The sequence below is a fragment of the Prosopis cineraria genome, unplaced genomic scaffold (assembly GCF_029017545.1).
Source record: "Prosopis cineraria cultivar Desert tree isolate PC_DT_omini unplaced genomic scaffold, ASM2901754v1 PC13, whole genome shotgun sequence".
In the NCBI taxonomy this organism is placed as follows: Eukaryota; Viridiplantae; Streptophyta; class Magnoliopsida; order Fabales; family Fabaceae; genus Prosopis; species Prosopis cineraria.
Window position 1 is genome coordinate 36,489,538 of NW_026555344.1, and position 19,088 is coordinate 36,508,625.

The window sequence follows — 19,088 nt, forward strand, 5'->3', positions numbered from 1 at the left end:
ACACAATCACTAAGAGATTTCTACAAACCGAAAACCTTTGATCCAGCATTATTTTAAGCCCTTATAAATGCCAAGAATTTCAGCAATGGTAGGAGGAACAGGATCCAATCTTTGATTAAAACCAAGAAACCAGTTACCATTTGAATCCTTCAAAATCCCACCACATACACCAAGGCCGTTATGGAGAGTAGATATATCAGTATTTATAAAAATGACATTTGTATTCCCTCTTGCTTGAGGGACATTGCCCCTCTGGCAGTCTGTTCCAAGGACTTGTTGGTCGAGTCTAACATCACCTGACACTTTGAAAATAAAATTGCTAGAGTCTTCAACATTAGAATCAATAAGATTGGAAAAGTTTCGAGCACCTATTCTTTCAAATGTTCCAGCATGTGTAAGCAAACAACACATTCCAAAGGACTGATTTTGTTGAAAAGCTTTCCACCTATGCTTTCATGTTCCAAGTCACCCAATCCTTCACGTCCAATCTGTAGAATTTCTCTGCCAGGTCAGTTCGGACATATGCATTTTGACCGTCACTCGCAAATTTCAAGGCTAGTTAACCCCGGTCGGTTGACCACAAAAAAAAAAAGAAAAAAGGAAAAAAAAAAGCCCCGGTCGGACTTCAATTACAGCAATACGTTGCGTTTCATGCCTCCCCAACCCCTTTCCTCAATCTCTTCTCGGTTTCAGGTCAAACGAAAAAATCTCTTCTCAGCATCACCTATCCGACAGTCTCTTTTTCGCACCAAGCAGAGGCACATTGGCCTTCCATTCCCCCGCCTTCCTCTTCGTCGTCGAGCTGCACAGCATCGCATCTCCGAGCACCGTCGCGCTCTGCCGGCCGCCGTCGAAGTTCTGTGTCTTCGAAGTCCACTAGTCCAGAGGCCACTACCAGTCAGAGACGTCGCCTCAACCCCTTCCCCCTTCCACTGCCTCGTCGGTGTCGGCTAGTCGCAGGCTCGTGCTCGTCGTCGTCTTCTCACCCCTTTCCCGTCCTCCATATTCTGGCCAAAGTGTTCGATTCATCTCCCTCGGTGAGATTTTCTATCTCTTTCTCTCTCACTCTCAATTCATCCCTCTCTCTCTCTCTCAATCCTTCAACTGAATGCTCAATTTTCTCTTCAACAAAATGCGGGATTCACTCCCTTGTTGAATAGAAGATTGTCTCGCGAATTTCAGCTAGATGTATTTGATCAACAAGTACAGAGAAATAGAGAAAATCAGAATCCGCTAATTTCCTTTTTTTCTCTCGTCTTTTTTCTCTTTAATCCGATTTCTTCTTCTTTATCGGGGTCGTATTCTCACTGTTTCTTGTATTGTGGTGCGGTTTCTCTCTGCTTGTCTCAATCCGACCCGGCGCGTGAAGTACCCGCCATTTACTTACTTACTTACAAGTAACTCTTGAGTTCTGCTTTAAAGTGAGTGAAAAACTGTACGCCCACAGAATAAAAATAAAAATAAAAAAAACAAAAGGCAATGATGCGAGAAAAATTGCAGAGACAGGAGAGAGAAAAAAGTGAAAAATTTTGTCGCCTTTCCTCCACGGAGATTAGGGTTTTTAGTCTGTTTCTTTAATCATTCTTCTCTCTATCTTCCTGCTCGTCTCGTAAGTTTCTATTATTCTCTTTTCTTGTCTTTCTATAATAGTTTGCTTTTTGTCTTTTGATTTTTCTCCTTCTCTCCCGATACCTCCCACACTCGAGCTCTGAATCCGTAGTTCTTTACTCGGACTCGCTTTCCCTCTTACTTCTGATCTCTGAACACCTTAAAACTATAGATATGTTTTGTTTTTAGAGTATAATTATGCTAATTAAAGCTTATTTTGTGGATTGTTTGCGAGATTCTCCTCCGGTGTGCAAATTGCTATATTTCAACATGATTGACTGGTTCTTAGCTTCATGTCGTAGTTCTGATTCGTTGGTTTAAAAGAATTCGCGTATTTTGACTATCGAATTCGGACTTTCACGCAATTTGATGATTCTTAACTTCAGATTGTTCAGATGCGACGTCCTGAGCAATTTGAATTTTGTGTTCATCCAATTTGGACATTCTTTAGCTTTGGGACAAGAGGGAGAACCTGATCCAGACTGACTTTCCATTATTATTTATCAAATTTGGAAAATAGAAATGCATTTGACTTTGATAGGTTCCCCGTTGACTCAACAAGCAACTTTGCATTGAATCACACGCATCAGGTTATTCACAGTAAGTTTAAGTTGATAATTAAATATCCATTTAAAGGGGATCATGGAGTGAGGCAACGTTACCAGAACCTTCAACAGCTTCAATTTTGTTTTCTTCCCCTGTTTCTTCCCCTCTTCTTTTTCACATATTGATTGACTTTTATCCTATTTATCTCCTTAAATACCTCGACACCATAATCATTATTTTTTCTCCGATTGTTCACAGCATTTGGCATTCTCCGTTTATTCAGTGTTCATATGGCCTTGGGTAACGAATGAAGTATCTTCCTTACAGAGTCATTGTATTGTATTACATGACTTGCTTCTATCTCTCCCTTCCAACTGTTTATTATGGATTGGCAACTTAATCTTCATTCTAGACTACGAATATAAGGTCACCTGCCATTAACTAATCTTTAAAATCGAACCATCACTACCCGCAAATGATAATTTAATTTATCTTTTGAAACTCTTTCATGCCAACAAGTCGAGTTTAGAAACAGAATTTGACCATTTTGTGCTTGGCAGTTGTAAATAACGCGAAGGGGACATTTGCGGATTTGTTGATTATACTGCTTAATTTTATGACCTGAGGATCGAAAGATGTATTAGTCTGCCTCTGTTCCTTTTCGAAACCATTTTTATTTTGTTTTCAAATCCATTCTTAGTAGTTCTTATTTTGTGTTTTTGATTGCTGCTGAGTGTCAACTGAGTCAAGTATTGTGAATAGAAGATATTTAATGAGATGTTTGCTGCATAGAATGGTATTGGCTATTGAGTAGAAAGAAATATGTATTGAAAAAAGTGTGTTTTGATAAAAAATAATTATCGCTCCTGGGTGAAAAAGGTAATAAATATGTTTAATGATGATAATAATGGACATTGCATATCTTTTACCCCCTTTGAAATGAAGCCAGTCTGCCTCAATGCAACCAAACGGGACCTTAAATGTCTATGCCCTTTATTTCTTTGTAAATTACAATATATTATTGCATGCTGTGGAAATATTGTTTTACTGTAATGTCTCCGCCTTCCTATGCATGTTGGATTCCTGTAGTTAGTGTCATATGCAAGTTGGGTTTCTTGTGCTTTATTTTTTACCTGTGTGTGTTGTATTCTCTTATGCAGGGAAAATTTCAATTGGTTGTGCATTCATCTTCTGCATTTACAATTTCTATTTATAATCATCGTAAGTAATTCAATCCTTGAAGAGGTCATTTTTTGGTAGAGATGTAGAGTCGTTGAAAGAGAAATTCTTTCCTTCTCAAACCCCATGATTCCAAGAAAACGGGCAGGAAAAAGATGCTCAAATTATGTTAGTAATTGGCATATTTTGTATAAGCAGGACTTGTAGCAAATTATTGCTTAATCGACCAAGTCCTATACTGGCTGAGGAGGCCTAGAATAAGTAGTTATCTTTTGCATCCATTTGTGGGTTTCTGATGGATGATGCTGGGCATCGTGAAAATGGAAGGCACAAAGCTGATCAATATAAATCAGCTCAGGGGCAGGTATGCTGAAATAACTTCGTGCTCATTGAGACACTCAACTGTTGAAGTTTTAACGAAGCAGTAGTTGCTTAGGCTGGATTTATTTCCTTCCAAAAAGGTTGTATAATTATATTGATCGTAGTATTCTTGTTGCAGTGGTTGATGCAACATCAACCTTCCATGAAGCAAATCATGGCAATTATGGCTGAAAGAGATGCAGCCATCCAAGAGAGAAATCTGGCCCTTTCTGAAAAAAAGGCAGCTCTTGCAGAGCGTGATATGGCATTCCTGCATCGAGATACTGCCATTGCAGAACGCAACAATGCCATAATGGAACGAGATAGTGCAATTGCTACCCTTCAATATCGAGAGAACTCCTTAGCCAATGGTAGCATGTCTTCATGCCCTCCAGGATGCCAAATTGCCCGAGGTGTCAAGCATGTGCATCATCCTCAGCAACAGGTGCACCATTTACCTCATATGGGTGATACTTCATACAGCACCCGGGAAATGCACACCAGTGATGACCTTCCAGCAGCATCATTGCCTAATGAAGCTGGGAAGTCACGGCGGGCCAAGCGACCAAAGGATGGTAAGTCAACTTCACCTAGTAAGAAGACGCCGCGAGCTGCAAAAAAGATCAAGAGGGAGGGTGAAGACTTGAATAAGATGATGTTTGGCAAGGCGCATGAATGGAAGAGTGGTCAGGAAATGGTTAATGGAGGTGATGATCTTAACAAGCAGTTAGGGTCATCAAAGGCAGATTGGAAGGGTCAGGACTTGGGGTTGAATCAAGTGGTATATGATGAATCAACCATGCCAGCTCCTGTATGCTCTTGTACTGGTGTTCTGAGACAATGTTACAAATGGGGGAATGGGGGCTGGCAGTCTGCTTGTTGCACAACAACTCTATCAATGTATCCACTTCCAGCAGTACCCAACAAGAGACATGCCCGGGTTGGTGGTCGAAAGATGAGTGGAGGTGCTTTCAATAAGTTGCTTAGCCGGCTTGCAGCAGAGGGCCATGATCTGTCAAATGCAGTTGACCTGAAGGACCACTGGGCCAAGCATGGCACAAATCGCTATATCACAATCAAGTAGATTGCGTAATCTTTGAATCCAGAGGAGCAATAAATAAATAGGGAACAACCTCTAGTAATCAACTGTGGATTTCGGTGTCATTCAAGGAGGAAAATAAAGATCGTAAAAAGGTAAGCACGGAAGTTAATGATTAAGGTATGGTTGTGCCCGTTAGTGTATTTAGGATAAATAGTTCTGCAGAACGTTGGCTATATAGAAGAAATGGCAATATAACCATTGTGGTCACTGATACCACGTTTAATCAGCCAAGATAATGGTCTGCTGCAGCCAGCAGCATGTAAAAAAGTTGTGTGGTTGTTTTTTAACTGTTATATAGCCCTGATATTTGAATCTAGCATGTAAGCACAATAATTGTAGAAAAGTATTGTCCCCTTTGAACCCTATGAACCAAATTATTAGTAGTAGTGTGTAACATGTAAATTTTCTTTTTGAATAACAATTGTATTTCCTAGTGGAGACGAAGTTTAGAGGCATGGTTGCAAATTACAATGGGCGTTGATGATTCCTATTAGATTTGGTTATTGTGAGGGCTCCTCAAGGTTGGTTGAACAAGTTTAAGCACTATCGTTGAGAGCCCTATGGAAATTGCTGTACAATGTAGCATCCAATTCTAGAAGCAGGAGGATTTGAAGTAAATTGCGTTGCCTGATGGTAGTGAATAGTGATTTGTGTTTTCTCCCCTCTCGTGTGGAGAAATAATGCCCTTGACATTTTCATTGTCTCGTCATCATAAATTGAGAAATTAAGGAAAAAGAGCACTAGCTAGACATAGAAAGTAGTTAGAAAGTAGAACAATGTTGATTCTTGTATTGCCTGAAAAAGAAAAGCGGGTGGTTTTACTGGCGAGGATGATTGAAGTCAAAGCTGATGTTGCAGATACTGGTGCCAATGTCAACATCACCATGGTCAACTTTTCAGAAATGAGCTCATGATTTTTGGTTGATTTATACCCCCGTGTGTCCGAGGCTTTATGCTGATCATGTTGCTCTGAGCCGGACATTCTTGTTGATAATAGAATATTGAAATTATTATACTAAGTATGGAAGCAGTGTCTCTGTTGGATTGGATGAGATGATAGATAGATTGATATTAGCTGATATGATTATTTATCCTTACAAGTAGATGTCAGTACATTAAAAAAAAAGAAAGAAAAGAAAACAAATACATACATGTATGAATACGTGTTTTTCGTTTTTCAGTAAATGAGGAGGTAGGGACCGAATATTGTATGCGAAATTGGAGGAATTTTATTTGGGTGGGTGTGCGAGACTGATAATTCGAGAGTAGAAAGCAGAGCACTTGTACCATCAAGCCATAAGTTCCATAAGTGATGATGCGAGCATCAACGAGGCCTCTTGCATTGTGAGTGTGGGGGTGTGGATTTACGTTCAGATGTTTTCTGATTTCTTTTCTTTTGTTTCTTTCTCTCTCTCTCTCTGTTTTTTTTTTTGGGTATCGACACAGTTTTAATTGGGGACTTGTCAATTAAAAGAAATGACAAACGAAAAGAAAATAAAAGAATAATTCTCTTGGGGTGATCATCCTAGTTAAATCTGTAGACCCAATTAGAGAAGAGGATTCAATTAAAGCATCCTACAAAGTTATCTCAACAAGGGCAATGATCATGATGTCTCGTCGGTTTGGACAATCATCTAGGGGTGGCTTACCTATGAAAAGACAAACATCTCTTTAGAAAGTTGCTTGTGATTGTTTGCAAGTCATATATTGTTAAAACTAAAGCAGCTTAACAATATAGATATTCAATTTTTCTTAATCAATATAGATAATTCAAAGGAAAAATATAATCATTAATCTCTATAGTTTCATCGAGTTTTATTTTTAGTCATTGTAATTTGTTTTAGTGTTTCGGTCTTTATAATTTTAACAAGATTAAATGATGATTGTTCTTCAGATCCCTAATAATGTTAAATTACAAGGATTATAAAAATTGAAAATACTGAAAATAAATTACAAGAACTACAAGCAAAATTTGATAAAATTATAAAGACTAGTAATTATATTTTTTCCAATTAGAAGAGCCACTCTCAAGTAGATTTGATAATATTTAAATTTAATATATTAATATTAGATATTGGATATAAATATATAATAAATAATATTATAGGCCAGAGGACATGTCTTTTTGGCCACAATTCCATTGACCCTTTTCATCGCAGTTTGGGATTGTACTAAAGTTAGAAAGTCTAGGTAAAGTCGTTTAATGTATCCAAACTTAATACTTTATTTTTCTTACTTATATAATACTGCACTTTATTTGATTTAAAATATAAGTAACTTAATATTTATAAAAAAAATTTTTATCTCACCTCTTGTATTTATTAACTTGGCTTCTCGTATATGTGAATTTATATTTTATAACATTCTTTTCACTGATTATAAATAAAAACCAAAGGTAAAAAGAGAAAATTAAATATATTTTTATAAAAATGAGAATTTTACTAGTATATAGATTATTATTAAAAGATTCTTGGACGGAATATATTATGAAGTGTAAAAACTGAGGTAAGAAATTCAAGTTCTATGATGATAAAGGCTCTTTAGATATGTCTAATAGTCATTATGGAAAACAAAATGATATTCCTTACGTTCAAAAATATAAGGTATTTTTTGAGAAATTGAATGTTCAAAAATATAATATATTCTTAATCTTTCGAGGTGTAATCATTGGCTTTTTTTAAAGTGCTCCTATTAATAAATGACTTTATATTTATTGTAGGGTATTTAATAGTAGTAAATATAAAAAGATAGTGTTAGTTTGAAAGTAAGTAACTACTTTATTGAAAGATGATATTCAATTAAAAATATCTTATATTTTTAAATGGAGGGAAGAAGTAAGTTACAAGAAAAATATTATTAAGTCATAACATCCTAGATGGTGAGCGACACAGCTACATTGCTTTCATCAACACAAAGAGTCACTGATGAAATCATGAAACAAAGAAGCTAGAAGATTCCTCGCTGAGCTTATGAGAATTTTGAACGGATTTGAATATCTATTAGACTTAAAGATGCAAAATCGTCATCATATAGCTTTTGCGATTAATATGATTAACAAAATAAGATAGTTCACCTTACAGGACTAGATAGTTACTGTTAATTACATGTTTAGAGATATCAACAATTATGTATGCAACGACCTATATGCTCATAACTAGTTTTTTTTTTTTTTGTTAAAAAAAAATTCTTGTGTGATCTGGTGTCCTAGCTGTTATATTTTAATAATAATAAGGTGAACATAACCTTAAAAGTTGAAAACCTCAATGTCCATCTATCTGATGTCAACATGGTTCCATGCTGACAATTTGACATTTACAAGGACTGGGAAGGGATGGCCGACCATCAATTAATAAGCAACATTGTTTTCTTGGAGTCTATCAATGAAGTGTCCTTGAAAGAAATTAACATTTGACAAGCGTTACAAATCGGATGCTTATTAAAATTCTTTCAGATGTCTTTCGTCAATATTCTCCCTTGTTTTGTGTGTGTGTGTGTATTTATCTATAATATCAGATAATTCTCCTTTTTTTATTAAAAAATACATTGGTTAATCAATTGTTTGCATGTGTATATTGGTCCCACCATTTAATGTTATCATTTTAAAGTTATTAACTATGATAGAAAATATAATGTAGATTTAAAAATTTTCATTTGATTATGAGTAAAATTAAAAATTTATTTTATTTTTAACAAAGTTAATGACTTAATCACTTTTTATTAATTTCAATGAGATTATTAAAAGTGTTTTAGTACATAAAATGGGAAGGAGAAACAATTAAAACTTAATATAGTACTTCTTACAAACTACAATATAATTCATTTTAACTAATTTACGTTCCTATAAAAAAATTGGTTAAAATCTTAATTTTTAAAACTTTTTAACATCTTTGCAATTATATCATTAAGTGACATAAATATAACATTTAATTTATTTAAAATAATTGTATTAATTACTTAAATAGAGTATAATAAAATAAGATTATAATTAAAAAATGGATTAATGAGAAAATATGACTCTGAACTATTGCTCGAAAATTGTCTTGAATTCTAAACTTTTAAAATATATAAAATAAACCCTAAGCTTTTAAATTTATAATAAAATAAACATTAACTGTTAATTTTTTAATATTATTACTATTCATCTAGGTATTGTTCACAGTTAATTTTTGTATGAATTTAACCTTAATTGTTACTGTACCCATGTGGACAATAATAATGTTAAAAAAGTTAAAGGTCAGGATTTATTTTTTTACAAATTTAAAAATTTAAAATTTATTTTATATATTTTAAGAATTTAAAATTTAGGGTGATTTTTGAGTAAGAATTTAAAATTCTATTTATACATTAACCCTTAAAACAAAATATATACAACCTTACCCAATCCCTTATACTTTAGACTAATTAGAGTTTAAAAAAACATTAATATAATAAAAGGCGCGTGCCACAACCCTGGACAAGAAAAGATATTTTATTGGATGTCCTTCGACCAACAAAAGAAATGAAAAAGAGGGAGCATTGTATTTTCCTATTTTTATTCAAATAAAGTAGTATTAGTTTTAAAAATAGAATAGAATAGAATAAAAAGAATCACTATTCTGTTTTTTCGTTAGGAAAGGTCCTTTTCACTTTCAGCGTAGGGTTGCAGAAATCAGACCTGTTACTTTATAAAGGTTTGGAGGTTTCAGCTTCCGAATTTCCCACTCGCATTCGCTCAAACCCATCACTCTCTTCCGTCTTCTCCTTCGTATTCCACACTTTCATTCTTCATCTTTTCACTCTCATTCAGGTGCTTTCGCTTTTCCCGATCTTCTCGCTTTTTTTGTTTGGTTATGAATCTGTTATTGTTGTCTAGTTTTTGTTTTCTGTTCATGATCTGGGAATGATGTTCTTATGCTAAATTTTCAAAATCTGTATGCTTTTCTTTATGTAAGCTATTCGTGGGTATTTGTTTGTTATCTCTGTTCCAGATCGAGGGTTAAGCTGAACCACCATGGCAGCCATGGCTCAACTTCGTTTTTCTCCTCTCTCTGGCTCCTACCATGCCGTTTCGGACGCTCGCGCATTCAATCCCCATCACGTTATTTCTTTCCCTTCTTCCTTGCACTCTCGAAATCGATCTCTGTCTCTCATCAACCCAAACGTCTACGAACCCAATTTGCCGGAGAATCTGCAAATTTCATTCGCTGGCGGTGATGGTAGCGACGGAGTTGGGCGCGGAGGAGGTGACGGTGACAATGGCAATCGGGGCGACGATGGGAATTCCGATGATCCATCTTCAACGTCGGGTGAGGGACTTGGGATTCTTGGTATGTTTTTGGCGGGATGGAGATCTCGAGTCGCCGCTGATCCCCAATTTCCTTTCAAGGTTCTGATGGAGGAACTGGTGGGTGTGAGCGCTTGTGTGATCGGAGACATGGCTTCTCGTCCAAATTTCGGATTGAACGAGCTGGATTTCGTTTTCTCCACGCTTGTTGTTGGCTCTATTCTGAATTTCACCCTCATGTATCTACTAGCACCCACCATGGCTTCTTCCTCCTCCAGTTTACCTTCAATCTTTGCAAGCTGTCCTAAGAGCCACATGTTTGAACCAGGTGCTTATGGGATCCTGGATCGATTTGGAACTCTAGTGTACAAAGGAACTGTGTTTGCAGCAGTTGGGTTCGCTGCTGGGCTTGTAGGGACTGCAATTTCAAATGGGTTGATCAAGATCAGGAAGAAGATGGATCCAAACTTTGAGACTCCAAACAAGCCTCCTCCTACACTGTTGAATGCTGTGACTTGGGCAGCTCACATGGGAGTTAGCAGTAATCTGAGGTACCAAACTCTGAATGGGATTGAGTTTTTGTTGGAGAAGGGTCTTCCTCCATTGGCATTCAAGTCGTCTGTGTTTGTCCTGAGGTGCTTGAACAATGTTGTTGGAGGCATGTCCTTTGTGATACTGGCGAGGTTGACTGGTTCACAGAGTGTGTCAGAACAACAGAAGCCATTAGCTGCTGTTGCTGCAGAGAAGGTGCGTTTGGAGAACAGAGAAGAGAAGTTGCAGAGCAATGAGTCGATAGCGAAGTGATAACCAATGGAAGGAATCAAAGACAAGGACCATTACTTGGTTAGTCAGTGAGTTAGGCTATGAGAGGCTTTAGTTTCTTCTGAGTATTGCGCTTGCCATTTATCTTTTGTAGAGGAACTAGCTAGACTGCTAGAGTGAGGAGTTCACCTATGGATGAATGAGTTTATTTTGTAGTTGGCCAGTTAGGTATGAAAAATTTTTCTTGATAATAAATAATTTTAAGTTTAAATATCATTTTATGAGAGTATGTAAATTTGTCAGGTAAGATAAGAAGCATACAGGGGCTCACACCACATCACATGTAGTAAAAATAAAAAATATTTTACATATGTCTGTGCAGCGAAAACAACTTTTTACCACTTTTATTATTTAAAAAATTAATTAATTTTTTTTTTTTGAATTGGTTGCGATTGTTATGATTTTATTAATTTATCTTGTGCATTTCCGTAGGGCTTCTTTGTTGTTTTTCGGCCAGACACGGGGCCTCGTTTAGCTCATTCTAAATTAATATCTTGTAATCTACGATAGTTTTAAATTATACATTAATGTATTGTAGATTATTTCTCCTATCTGTTCCGTCTAATTCTAACAGTTATAAATAAATGTTACTTTCTCCCTTAACAAAATATAAAGCACTTTTGAAGAGTTGAATGTTCAAAAATATAAGACATTTTTAATCTTTCAAGGTGTAATTATTATTTTTTTATAAAAGTGTCTCTATTGATAATGACCTTATATTTATTATAAAGTATTTAATGGGGCTAAATATGAAAAAATAAAATTAATTTAAAAGTAGATAATTATTTTATTAGGAATAAGATTCAATTAAAAATATTTTATATTTTTAAATGAAAGGAGTATCTATTAAACATTCTAATGTTATTTTCTTTTGCCAGTAGATTTGTATCATATAATTTTTTAATGGTCACGTCAATAATTGTCTCCAAAGAACAATTAATTAATACAAGTTTGTATCAAACATGGAAAACAAATTGTTTCCCAAATAAAACGATAAATCAATAATCAATAATTAGTCATAATCAATCTGAAATTTGATTTTTTAAATTAATAATAATTTTAATATATTATGATAAAATTTTACAATATTTTATAAATATCACTCAACTATATACTGTCATATGTTATAATTTATACCCACAATATATTAATTCAAACCAGTTAAACCGCTCTTTATCCTGTATTAACATCTGGTAAAAAAAATTAATTAAAACACTAATAACCAAACAAGACAAAGATTACTGTGTTAGACGAAGTATTGCAATACACGACCCAAACCACCCAGAACCAGCGAGACGAAAGAGAACGAGAAACTGCTGACTTTTCAAGAATTTTACTGTGTTAATCATAGTGTAGCAAATTTGGGTTCAGATCAATAAAATCTAAAGCTATATACAACGTAAAAGCTAACTATGACAAACATCAGATTCTTGAATACAAACTTTAGCGCCTGCAATAAATCTGCCTCAATAAGGTGTGTGTATATAGCCCGTTAGCTTCTTTTAAAGCCCCCAAAAAGCCAGCTCCAGTATAAATGACACACCAATCCCTGCAGTCTCTGTTGGTCAATAAAACTAAAACACAACTACAATATCTGCAAAGGATTGAAGCAATTTGAGCTTAGCATCACCCTCTCCCTCATTCATGATCTCTTCACACTTCATAGCAAGGGACATGGGTGATCAACCCAAAGAGATCAATACGTCTGTTGTATAAGAACATCGACAATAGATGATAATGCACCACAATCATCCTATCTGACAGCTTCTGGTGCAGAATTGCAGTAAGGTGTATGCAAGCAAACCAGCCTAGTGAATGTCAGACATAAAATAGCAAACCCCATACCCATAATGAGGCCGCAAGTGCTTTTACTTTTTTCTAAACTTAGTGCTCTCTTAACCATATTAACAAAACTTGGGATCAATCCCCCACAGGCAAAGACCATCACATGGTCAAGACCGCTATAGTCAATACCGGCAAGAATAGCCCCAATTGCTGATATTGGGCCCATGAATCCAATTATGGCAGCTGCTGCAAGCGAGGCATGCCAACTATCAGTTGCACCAAAGATGCAGCTAGCCACCGCTGCTCCCCGTGGAAGTCCGTGTAGAGAGACTGGGAGGACCATGTGACGGCCAAGTCCATATGCTTTTGGTGCAGCCACTCCCAATGCGAGTCCTTCAGCCAAAGCATGAAAAGCAACTGTTCCACATGAAATGAATGATTGAAGGGTGTGAACGCTTAATGGGAACCCGGTGACTGTCGGTAAGTCACTGGCAGAGGTCTTTTTGTGAGCTGTAACCTTTAACATACTCGAGCTAGAAACATGGACGAAAGCAGCCCCCACTGCCAGGAGGAATAAAACAGGAAAAAATCCCAGCTTTGTAGACAAAATAAGCTGCACTGGTCGCCAAGCACCAAGAACAAAAGCAATCCCACAAGCCGTGCCCATAAGGAGAGCATGCCGGAGATGAAAGGCAAGAGCAAATGCAACCAGAATGATGCCACCGAGTAATGGGCCAAGGCCAAAAAGTAATGAAACAAAGAAGCCAGAAGCGTCCTCAGAGCTGCACAAAGAAATAAAACTTTCAGGAACAAAAAAAGGGGGGTGCAAAAAAGTGGAAAATGTTACTTCTGCAGAAAGGTGATGTGGAAAACTAAAAATTCAATGTATTCCCTCTCATAAACTCACTTGTAGTCATGGCTGAAATTTTGAAAGAATGTGCTGAGAGCTTCCATAAATGCTACAGAAAGGGTTGCTGCTGACGCAACCTGTGAGGCAGAGGCTTCCTGGTATCCAAGCATCAAAAAATGTCACAAGGCATGCGGTATGGATCCCAGGCGAACAGAGCCCTGAGGAAGCAGGGTGCATAGTAAAGTATGTTACCTTGAATGCATCAGGGAGTACTTCTGCAACAACCATCCAGATCATACATCCAGCTGCAAACCCCGTACAGAAAGGCAGGAACTTACTGAATGCATCAGCACACATAAATGAAGGAACTGCTACAATTGGCTGCATTAAATCATGCATAACATGGTAAGAGGCCATGGCCAAAAAACTACAAGTTCAACAACCACTTGTTGGTGGTTTATCAGCGTAGCTCATGCCTAAGGGTAATCTTTAAGCCACTACTGAAGCAACCTATAATGAAGCCATGATTATCACGTTTCCACAGAACTCAACCATTCAACAATTATTAATCACCATCAGTCACATTGCCATACAAATTAAGAATCCATAACATATTTCCAAATCCCGAATCACAATCATAAATAATATAAAGTCAAAAAATTTAGAAACAAATTGAAAATGCTTGAAATATAAAATAGAGTAAACTGCATATAATGTCAAACTTTGAAGTAATGTGTAAATACTCCTCAAACTTCAAACTTGAAAAGTCACCATAAAATTTCAAATTTGTGTAGATAATCCCCTTAAAACTTAGGTGCGAATAATCTTAAGAACTTTAGATCATGTGCAGTTAAAATCTGAACTGACAGTAAATGAATATCTGAACAAGTTTAAAAGTTTAAGGAAATTCATTATCAACTTTTGTAAGTTCGAGAGCTATCTGTATATGAACCAACATTCTCAAAAGGAGGGGTTTTGTGCAATTTATCCTATAAAATATGAATATATATGTATATATATTCTTAAAATATGCATAAAATAATCAATATAATAGATTCGACACAAGAGTCAAGAAACTATGAAAAAACACACTCATTAATATGTGAGTAATTAATTCTTGAGTGACGTTCCTTGCAAGCAGTGAAAACACAACAAAAAAAATAACACAATACTGCCATCAACTCATTGTTTCCACTCACGTCTATATTTAAGAAACACGTGATTCTGCAACATTGGTTCAAAATGCCCTAATTCATACAATTAATTGGCAAATTTAGGACTACTTCAAATTCAATCCTTGATTCAAATTGTAAGATTTTGATAACAATGTTAACTGCTACAATTAATGATATTAATGGTACAAATGATAGACACTAAATATAATTTCATAAACTTGAGCAGAAATTGACAGTCCATGGGACTAAGCTGCACGGTACAAGCAAACTCACACAGGATATGACTTCATTAGATATGATAAAATTGAAGAAGCTACCAAATCTTTCATAGTTCTATGTAACAGTAGAGAAGAGAAACTAATCCCTTCAAGTTAGACAGCACTGCCTCAGTGCAAAACCCAACTAGAAATAATTCAGCAGCTTCATTGTAGTGATTTCCATTGAAAGGAAAAATATAAGTTAATAAAAGAAAAATAAAACTTAGAATTGAGAGGAGAAACCATGCAACGACTGACACCTCACTCACAGCAGACTCAAGCACACTACTCACAGCGGACTCAAGCACACCACATGCCGAGATCATTATAACAATGAAGACATGCCCAAACATTAAGAATCTCACAACAATGTTAACATACAGTATCTGAATTCTGAAGTGCAAACAATACTGATTCTTGAGTTGTGCCAAAGAGTCATTTATCTATATCTTTATCAGTTGCTATTTTATCTTAATAGATCATCAATGTATCTTGGCAATGCAAAATGACAGCTGTATATAAGACAGTTTGATTCTGCTGCATGACAGTTTCTCTATAGGTCTGACTTAAGATTTTTCCCTTTATGGGGTAAGATGGTTCAACTTTTAATATAGCAAGAACAAGAACAACAACGACAATAATACCTGAGGTAAAGATGTTATTACACTCCATAACATAGCATTCTGTGGGGAGACACCCCTTGATGCTAGCACCATGCTCACAGCTAATCCCTCTGGTATGTTGTGTACAGCAATAGCCAATGTAACCAACAGACCTTGAGAGAAACCTTTTGAACCAGCAAAGGAGACCCCGACCCCAGAACCCTCTCCAAAAGAATGAAGTGTCATTATTCCAATAACTAGGACCACTTTGGCTGCATCAGCACCCTTTATATCCAACATGCTTACTTCCCCATATTGCTCAAGATACTGAAACCAAGGAGATAATGTAGAACAAAATAAGAATGTAATGAACAAAAAAAATGAAACTATAAAGGCAGGATACAAGATTTATATCCATAACTGAATCTTAAGAGATAAGAAAGAGAAAAGAATCACGTAAGATATTGACAAAAATTGAATTCTTTCATCAAATGATCAAATTACCGTATTTGCGAAATTCATGGAGTAGGTAGGTTTGCCCTTAAAAGATACGCTGAAAGCAAATAACTTGGTTTTTTCAGTTATACTTTTTTTTAAAAAGTCTTGAAAAATACATATTAGATAGTCAACATTCACTTAAAAAGAACATGTAGGACATTACTGATACGATCTACCAAAGTTAAGAACCTTAAAATGACATATTTGAAGCCAAAGTCACCCCTAATGGCATTATCATACAAAGGTTTATGGAAAGCCGAGAAGCATTTCAAAATGTTCACATAGTCACAGCAACACTGAAGAAAAGTTCATGTATCGGCACAGAACCACTGTTTCCATATATATATATATATATATTGATTCAACTACTTTTTTCAAAGCAAGAGAAATTATGATTTTGGTACTGAGAACGGGCAAGAACTTCATCACCTTCTTACAAAGCCAAATAAAAATTCCACCAGCTAGAATCCCAATCACAACCCAGTTTCCAGCTCCATGATCCTGCCCTTCCTGTACAAGATCAAAACTTGCAGCCAACATGACACCTGCTGCCATTCCGTTGCATAATCCAGCCCACTGTGGATCAAGCTCCACAAAGAAGAAGGGTACAGCACCTAAACCGGTGGCAGCCGCCATTGCCAGTGTAAATAATGCAACTGTTGAAACAGAAACTTTACTACTTCCACCCTTCCTATCACTCAGCACACTATTGGTTTCATCAAAAGCAAGGGAATTCTCTAGACCAGTGCCATCGATGACCTTGCTTCCTACATTCTTATCCGGAGCAGATCTAAGTTTATGTGCAACTTCATGTTCGACTTCAGCTTCTGAATTACCTGATAAGAGAACAAGGGATAGTACAAACAAGACAGCGACATATAACGGCAGCTTTAGATTCCAAGCCATATGAATGAAATTCTTCTTTCAGACGTAAACAGATACAGGGCTTTCTTTACGTCACCAGCCCCAAATAAAATGTTCAGAAGCTACTGCTCCATGATCAATCAAAGATGCAGGACAGAAGCTCATAGCATAAAGAAGATGCTACGATCGCAATTAGGAAGTCAATGATATCAACTACGAGAAAAAATGCGTGAGGCGGTCTAGACAAAGCAACCAGGAGTTGAGATTTCCGAATTCAAACGAAGTTTGGGCCTCTTGTCAACTTTCCTGCAAAATAAATAATTGTGGGAGAGAGAGAGAGATTAGCACCGAGACATAGTTACCTATGCCTTCCCATTGACACTCCAAAAAACATAGAAGCATGTATGTTGATCACAAGAAAAAGATATCCTTTTCTAATGAAAAATGGGTGACAAATGAACCTCCTCTAACAACCACCCCGCAAAAGAAACGGGGCAGATTAAAAACTCAATTTCGTATAATATTCAGAATCTCGCCTCATGTGATATTCATAAAAGAAGCGACTTTCTCAACTCAATCAAATTCCAAGTCGAGGGCATCCCCAAAATCAGAATTATAAATGAATAGGAATAGCAAGAAAATGCCCTGAAATAAAAAGTCAGTTCCAAAAGGGTAATTGCAGAGAAGGATCAGCACCCAAAAAAGATCGGGCAGATTGCAGGAGCGAGAACCCTAGATGGGACTGAAGAGACGCACGCTCCTAAACAGAAGAAAAGAACCCGCCAAGGGGGACGGAAGGTGAAACAGATATTTTAATGTGAAATGTAGTTTGATTAGTGGGAAGGAAAGAGAGAAAGAGAGCCCATTGTTTTGTTTGAAACAGATAACGAAATTGAGAAGCGGTTTCGTAGCTATTGGCCACCGTCTGGTACAGCGTATGTAGAAAAAGGGAACGGGCAAACTGAACTGTGCACAATCCTTCTTCCTTCTGGTGGGCACCCCCAGAAATCAACGGCACTGGCTGATATTCTTTTTCAACTTCACCGATACTTGTTGATATTAATTAATTTGATACTATATAATACTTGATAATTATTAAAATTAACTACCATAAAAAATTAGCATAGCATTATTGATAATACAAAAATAAAGTTAAGAACCTCTCACCATGTTCTTAAATAAATAATCTATTTAATAAATTGATGAAATTGGGTCTAGCTGTCTAGGATCAAGCTGTGTGGCTGAGTGTCCAATTTTGTTGGCTCCTCTTGGTCAAAGCGAGCTGGAAATTGTATTGGCCATGTTGGCTTATTTGGTTTGACTTCCCATTATCTAATTTTATTAATTTATGAAACTTTTATGTATTAAAAGTAAAATGTAAATTTTATAGGAGGTTAAATGACATTAAGCTTAGAAGATGAAAATCTAACGTTTTAGAAGGTGAAAATCTAACGTAAAATTGACTTGAAAATCAAAGTTGTTTGAATCAAATCAAACTGACCAGATTGAAAATTGGGCCATAGCTCCATTTTAAAACCTTTGAAAACCCACCAAAAAGTGAACTAGTGAAAACCCAATAAAATCGATTGTAATAAGTAAAAAACTAATTAGAATCAATTTTTCTTATTTTTTTAATTTCAATAATCCAACACTTTGTTACTTTGTATTTTTATTTGTCTTGATTATTTGTCTTCATTTTTATTATATTTGATGTTTTTATGGGTGGCTCTTATTACTTATGGAAGCTTGTACTAGTTTGCTTAGATAATTAATCAAGCATACTTGATTTTGATGATTTGTAATAGACAATAAATCATATTTTAAGTTGGCCATGTATGAGATTAAGGTTAAAGAATATTTTTCTCCCTAAATATTTTTTAAAAAGCACTGGGTACCTTGAATAAAAAAATGAAGATATATCCCCTTAAATAATTTTTTGAGGAGCAAAATCAACTTTTCGCCATAAATCCATCATTTTATGCATTATATGCTAATATGAAATAGTTATGAGACTCATGCATATTGACAATAAGGTATTCTAACCCATTTTGACATTTGATGTGAGCTAAAAGATTGGAAGTAACAATGATAATGGCACGAATCAAGCCTAATTTTAGTGGCAAAATAACAAAAAAATTGATTAAAATGCCTTGTTACTTTATGCGAGCCTTACAACT

At 35.8% G+C, this 19,088-nt stretch overlaps 3 protein-coding genes across 10 annotated transcripts; 2 read left to right on the top strand and 1 right to left on the bottom strand.

The window, feature by feature from the left end:
- The first annotated feature begins 696 nt into the window (after positions 1-696).
- Positions 697-5,266, top strand: LOC129290753 (protein BASIC PENTACYSTEINE6). Of its 7 annotated transcripts, none has more exons than XM_054927703.1 (4): positions 698-1,037; positions 3,315-3,375; positions 3,532-3,697; positions 3,833-5,266. In XM_054927703.1, exons 3-4 carry the CDS (start codon positions 3,629-3,631, stop codon positions 4,775-4,777), a joined length of 1,014 nt encoding a protein of 337 aa, XP_054783678.1. In that variant the 5' UTR covers positions 698-1,037; positions 3,315-3,375; positions 3,532-3,628; the 3' UTR covers positions 4,778-5,266. The 7 variants fall into 7 exon arrangements, with proteins under 7 accessions (XP_054783682.1, XP_054783678.1, XP_054783676.1 ...); XM_054927702.1 differs by lacking the exon at positions 698-1,037 and adding an exon at positions 1,095-1,609; XM_054927705.1 differs by lacking the exon at positions 698-1,037 and adding an exon at positions 1,629-2,208.
- A 4,149-nt stretch (positions 5,267-9,415) lies between these two features.
- LOC129291185 (protein RETICULATA-RELATED 3, chloroplastic-like) lies at positions 9,416-11,096 on the top strand. The gene is made up of 2 exons (XM_054928421.1): positions 9,416-9,581; positions 9,763-11,096. The coding sequence occupies exon 2, from the start codon at positions 9,786-9,788 to the stop codon at positions 10,860-10,862; it is 1,077 nt and encodes a 358-aa protein (XP_054784396.1). The 5' UTR covers positions 9,416-9,581; positions 9,763-9,785; the 3' UTR covers positions 10,863-11,096.
- A 1,095-nt stretch (positions 11,097-12,191) lies between these two features.
- LOC129291070 (putative zinc transporter At3g08650) lies at positions 12,192-17,869 on the bottom strand. 2 transcript variants are annotated; one of them, XM_054928190.1, is made up of 6 exons: positions 17,608-17,869; positions 16,477-17,217; positions 15,592-15,876; positions 13,768-13,896; positions 13,573-13,670; positions 12,192-13,447 (listed from the first exon to the last, which is right to left on the bottom strand). In XM_054928190.1, the coding sequence occupies exons 2-6, from the start codon at positions 16,951-16,953 to the stop codon at positions 12,634-12,636; spliced, it is 1,803 nt and encodes a 600-aa protein (XP_054784165.1). In that variant the 5' UTR covers positions 16,954-17,217; positions 17,608-17,869; the 3' UTR covers positions 12,192-12,633. The 2 variants fall into 2 exon arrangements, with proteins under 2 accessions (XP_054784165.1, XP_054784164.1); XM_054928189.1 differs by having other exon boundaries at positions 16,477-17,869.
- Positions 17,870-19,088: the final 1,219 nt, after the last annotated feature.